This window comes from Bos indicus x Bos taurus, chromosome 8 (assembly GCF_003369695.1).
Source record: "Bos indicus x Bos taurus breed Angus x Brahman F1 hybrid chromosome 8, Bos_hybrid_MaternalHap_v2.0, whole genome shotgun sequence".
In the NCBI taxonomy this organism is placed as follows: domain Eukaryota; kingdom Metazoa; phylum Chordata; class Mammalia; order Artiodactyla; family Bovidae; genus Bos; species Bos indicus x Bos taurus.
This window is the reverse complement of record NC_040083.1, coordinates 23,471,639-23,477,638: the sequence shown is the minus strand read 5'-3', so window position 1 is coordinate 23,477,638 and position 6,000 is coordinate 23,471,639. Positions and strand designations below refer to the sequence as shown.

The 6,000-nt window shown below is 42.0% G+C and overlaps 1 protein-coding gene across 1 annotated transcript in view; it reads left to right on the top strand.

Annotated features, from left to right (window-relative positions):
• Positions 1 to 3,749: 3,749 nt before the first annotated feature.
• Positions 3,750 to 6,000, top strand: part of FOCAD (focadhesin) — a 305,616-nt gene continuing 303,365 nt past the window's right edge. The window contains exon 1 of the mRNA XM_027549147.1: positions 3,750 to 3,837. Within this exon, the coding sequence (XP_027404948.1) occupies positions 3,753 to 3,837 (85 nt within the window). The 5' untranslated portion in view covers positions 3,750 to 3,752. The remainder of the gene's footprint in view (positions 3,838 to 6,000) is intronic.

Sequence of the window (6,000 nt, the reverse complement as noted above, 5' to 3'; positions counted from 1 at the left end):
GCTACTCCATTTTCCTAATTTGATTGTGCCATCTGTTTCCTGCTGAGACCTTGACTAAGAGAGTAGTCCTTATCCAAAAGGTAACCGACCTCTCAGCAAAGGCTTGAATGATTCACTGGAATGAGTCATGAAAATATGAGAGGGTATGTGCCAAGATCCTGTAGCAGCAAGGGGGCAGGATGACTGGAGTGGAGTGGGTTGGGGTGAGTGTAGAAGACAAAGATTAACAGGGTGTGTGTGTGTGTGTGTGTGTGTGTTGGGGATGGAGATGCATTATTCAGGGAAGCAAACCATGTATATAGTTCATTGACCTTTGTGGGACTTTGGCTTCTACTCTAAAAGAAATGGGGAACCATTGAAGCCATCTACTCACATCTAATTAAATCTAATAAGACTACTTTCTGTTATGTGTCAACAGTGGAGCCCTGTGACTCAGTTCTGAATTTCTCCTCCCAGTTCCCTGCCTGCTGATGAATGCGTGGGCGTGTTGCACTAGCCCAGCATGCTGGGGCCTGAGTTCAAGGCTATGTGCCTCTCCTGATGCTGTGGGGGACATGACCTTCTCTTACAGTACAGGATTCAGACTACAGTGTCTTTTTTGTTAGCATATTCTTTTCAGTTCAGTTAATGATTTGGGAGTGGACAGATTTTTCTTACTCTCTTTCTTTTTTTGTTGTTGCTAAAGTCAATAGGCCCTTCTATACTGACTTCAAAAAGGGTACTTATCTAAAGGGTCTGGTACAATAGAGAACTAACTGCTTAACTATCAGCACTCCAGGGGTCATAATACAAGGAGTTTAACAGAGAAACGCTGTCTGCTTGCTTACTTCTGCAAGATGGTGGTTTGTCTTGAATATTTAAAAAGCAGAGAGTTCATTTGTATATATAATCTAAGCCTATCCAGAAAATAATATACAGATTTGTAGTCTGCTTTAATCCTTCAATTGAAATTTCCATCTGTGCTGGGGCTTCTGGTATTACGTCTAGATCACCCTCTGCAAGTTACATGAACGAAATTGATTCTCCTCCCATGGTTCTCAAAGGGGTCCACTCTCCCCCTGTTGATTCTCAAAAATTCTCCCCAGGCTGACTCGTGGGGAATATAGACTCCACATATCTATATCAGACATGCGTGTTCCCTCTCAGTCAAGCTGATCTTTCCTAGGTCTTACCCCAATCAAAATGTCACTTCATAGAGTAGCTGTATTCCCTTAGGCCCCATTCTTTGCTTTCAGCTCAGAAGGAAACCAAGATAATCTGATTAATTAAGCAGACTGAAGACTGCTCTTCCTGGCAAACAACCAGCTGGCCTATCAGAATCAGTTCTAATCTTTGTAGTCTAACCTTGACCTTAATTTCTTCTTAAATTTGTTATTGACATGACTATTTTTAAACATTTCTAACCCTGCTCATGAAATGGGCTATTTCAATGGGAATGCAGTAGAAAGAGAACTGCATTTTGTCCCTTTGCAATTTTATTCAATTTCCTTCACCATCAGCTGATAGTCAAACTAAATCAGTAAAACGTCAAAAATTTTTGAGAATCAAGACAGGACTTCAAGGTCATTAAAGTAAACAAAATTCCCAAAAACTTAACCTACTAATTATTATGAGAGAACATTTTTATGAGAAAAAAAAAACCAAAACACAATCTCAAAAAGAACAGTCCTTTACACTGAATAAATTTATTTTTATGAAAACTTGATACACTGTCATTTATTTACTTATTCATTTCCGCGCTTGTCAGTGAAAACTTGTCATAGGCAACTTCTAACATCCTTTCTGGTTCTAAAAGTCTACACCTCTCATCTTGTCCAAATGAATCTCCAGGATGAGCTGGCTCCTTGTGTCTCTCACTGTGTATTTCATCTTGGTATCTCTCATGTCTAGCACAGTGCCAGGTATAGCAATAAATTAAATAAATTAAAAGACAGAACAATCCTTGCTGAACTACAGTCATGTATGGAAGGAGTCAAACCCAGAGGCAGGGTGAGTATATCCCAGAAGAGGGTGAGCCCTCGGGCTTCCAGCCTACCCCAAGATCTGTCACAAGAATTGTCAAGTCAATTCTGGGTTCTTGGTTTAACAGCCAAAGTCCTTCAGTCCTGCCCAGAATCCAGGGGAAGTGTCAAAAGTGAAAAATCACAGACTCATTACCATTCTTCTAATGGGCATTTCCTCTCACACACCTAAAGCAAGTCTTTATATAACAGAGGTAGTATATTTACTTATTGAGAGCCAGAGTACCTGGATTCAAATTTTGCCTCTTGATTAAGATGTTTACTCCTTGTGCCTAAGTTTCCTTATTTATAAAATGTAGGTCATAACAGTACCTGCTTCATACAGTTGGATTAAATGAGTTGATATACATTTAAAGGTGCTATTTACATAATTAAATGCTCAACTGTAATATTGACTAATGTATCTCAAGAAATAAGGGAATAGAGGAAGAATTTTTATAAAGAATTAAACTAGTCCTAAAAGAAGAGCTGTTGTATTGCTATTTGGAGTTATTAAGATTGAAGGGGAACATCATCAAAGTCTATAAAATAAAAAAAGCAATTATAAACCTTATAATGCTCCTTTCTCTCAAAGGGTTACATACAGAGATTGAATATATAAGTAGTTTCAAAATTAATTTAGATACATTCTTACAGAATGAATGCATAATAGGTTAGTGAGAGAATGGAAGATGGTTGGTGGTATATAATTACTTTTCTGAAGTGGAGTATAGGAAACCAAGTCCTTCTTATAAATGAGTAGAGCTTCTTGTCAGCACATTACAAAAACTTTGGAAACTTAGAAAAATACCAATGCCAAGGCTCCTCAGCAGAGTTATTAAAGCAGACTTTCTAGAAAAGGGGCCCAGGCACTGGTATTTAAAAATACAGGCTCTCCAAATTCTTGTAAAGGTGATCCAGGGTTTAGAAACTGTTGGATAAGGCAGGTTCTGTAGAGCAACTTGTCTTAACTATTTTATCTTGTATATAATTCCCACTTTTGTCATCCACAATCAGAATTCCATTTTGTCATAACCTTTTCATTTTTTCCTGCTCCTTCTTTTAGTTTCTGTTCCATTGTGCCAGGTGCCTTACAGTCTTCTTATGAAAATGCGTGTTCATGCACCAGTGGACAATCAGTAGGTATTAGGCAAAAATAAAAACAATAAAAGTAACAATTCCTGGTGCCAGTTCTCGCCAGATTAAATCAACAGGATGACGTGTAGGACTACTCAACAGGTGGATATATCAGACTAGCACCAAGAAGCTCAATGTTCTGTGTTGGCCAAGTGAAGTAAAGATAACCAAGCAGCGACTACCAGAAACGAAACCGCAAGTCTGCTGTCTGCATTAAAATTTTTGAATCCTATAATTATCAGTACTGTTTTTCCCCCCGGGAAACAAAATCTCCCAATACCAAGAAGCTGCTTTTGCACCTCCAAAAGCTGCATAGGGGCATGCTGCCAGTAGGACCATCCGGACACGCTGCAGTGGTATCTCCAGGCGGGTTCCTTTAATCCGCCTCTCCCTAGGCTAACTCCCCACTGCGGCGCAGTCCCACAGCCAGCCTTCGCGCGCACCACCCTTCCAGCTCAGCGACTGCTGCTGAGCGCTTGGCCGCCCACGCCGCCTTCCAGCCGCAGTGCGCGGCCTTGGCTTTGAACGCGCTTGCGCTTAAGCAGGGGCGGGCGGGTCGAAGTTGGAGGAGGCGGGGCAAGACCTTGAGGTCTGCAGGCCATTGGCTGTCTCCCTATGGTCACCGCCCCCAGGCGTTCGAGACGGCGGGGCGGGCCACGTCAGGCAGCCGGCGTGGGGCTGAGCTTGTGGCAGAAGGGAGGTAAGCTTTGCGGGTGTTAGGCGGCGGGCTGCGGGCCTCTGCCTCCTGCACAGAGGTCGCCCGATGGCACTCGCCTATGGCCTGACTCAGCTTGCTGGGACGGAGGCTGAGGCCCGGTGGGCCTGGAGCTTTAATGGGAGATGGGGTAATAGAGCATGTGGTGGCAGGGCCGCGTCGTGGTTTGGGCGGCCGGGAAGGGGACATGTCTTGTCGATTGCCCTCGTCCTGTCCTGCTGGGGTTCTGAATTCCCAAAGGAGTAGGCCTTCGGCGTTAGAGAGCTCCCGGATGCCTGGGTGGGGCCGGCTGTGGTGACTGCGGTGGGGCTCAGCGGGATCCTGATTCGGAAACAGGTCGGCGCGGTCCTTGCATACCTTCCTGCAGCAGGTTGCAGTCATCCCACTTTTCCCTAGTCTGAAGGCAGCACAGGGACTCTAGCCCTCCCCTCCTTGTCCTGGAGTGACTGTCTCCTCCTAATTCCCGGTGACTCACTCAGATCCTGTCTACTTTAATGCAAGGGCTTGTGGGTGAGCAGGGCCTGTTTTCAGGTCTCCTGGCTCTGTCCTCACTTGCAGGAATTACTTGAAGAAGTAGTATGTTTCTGTTATCTCTGTATATATATCACATACACGTATGAACGTATGTTTCGAAATGTCAGCAACAGCTATGCAGAGATTTACGGAGACTTGCCCGTTGTGTTGCCCCTTACTCTCTATCAGTTTTAGTTTCAGCATGATATCCTTAATTTAGTTTCTGAATTTGGAGCTTCTGAAATCAATGAAGTCATGCTATCAAGTATCATTGCAATCAGTCATTCATCTGTTCAGCACTTTTTCGGTGGGTTCCTTGGTGGTCAGGGTCTTATGCCATAAAGTAAAACGGTCATTCCCTGTCTTTTTCTTCCAGTTTATTAGCCAGTTTTATTGTCTAGATTTGATGATTCAATTTCAGGTTCTAGATTTAGGCACAGAAGCTTATGATCCTGTATCATAAGCTATATAGCTCTTCTGGGACCTCATTCAGTTTTCCTTACTTTTACCTCCTGTAAGCCTCAGACCGTTATAGCTCTGAGGCATAGTCCTGCTAAGTATCACTAAAGACCTAGGTCTCAGGCACCTATCTGTAAAGTGAAGGGATGGGATTAGAAATATTTAGTAATAGTGAGACATTCAAGGACAGGATGGGCAGATTGCACGTTTACTGAACTGTGTTAATATTTGGGAAGTGACCATTTACAAAACCCTGGATATATTTTAAGATTATATGTTTTACTCTTCCTGAATCTGTACACATTGACTTTTTGACTAGCAAGCAAGTGCCTGTTTACAATTTTGATTCACATATAATTCCCGCACTCAGAGCACTATGACTCATCTAAATTTTGAAATGTAATAATCAGGAGATTTTAAATGTTACATTTAAAGGTATGATATAAAAACATTGGATAAGAATGCAATTTTCAAAGCATTTTTACTTGCTTTAGTAGGTTAGTGGTAACTAACACTGCCTTGGTTATTTGCTTACTTGGTTAATATTTGGTAGTTGTCATCACCTGGTTAATGTCTTTCACTATCATGTCTATGTTAACATTTATTTTACCAACCTAAAATTTACTGGATTTTAATTGATTGCTGCTTTACAGTTGAGAATTAATAACCAAAAGGTAAGCACATCATCAGTTTGAGAGTAAAGATGCTAATAGAGATGTAACAATAGATTTTCATTTGTTGATTTATTGATGGTACTTATTAAGTAATCCATTTGATCTTCCTGCTTTTGAGGCATAATATTCATAGCCTTGGAGAAGGGCATGGCAACCCACTCCAGTGTTCTTGCCTGGAGAATCCCATGGACAGACGAGGCTGGCAGGCTACCGTCCATAGTGTCACAAAGAGTTGGACATGGACTAAAATGACTTAACACACACATTCATAGCCTTGTGATACTTTTTGATTGTTATTCACAAACCGTTTAGTGAATTAAATTAAACCCCTATATCACTACTGGGGGTTGGGAAAATTTAAGAAAACAGAACTTTAAAAATTTTTTCTAGTTCTAGAAATGGAGCAGATCAAGATGGGAAGACTGGGGAGAAATGCAGGAGCTGAGGGAAAAAATCCAAGTGGAGTCTTCTGGCTTAAAATTTGGGGAGACTCAGGGATTCA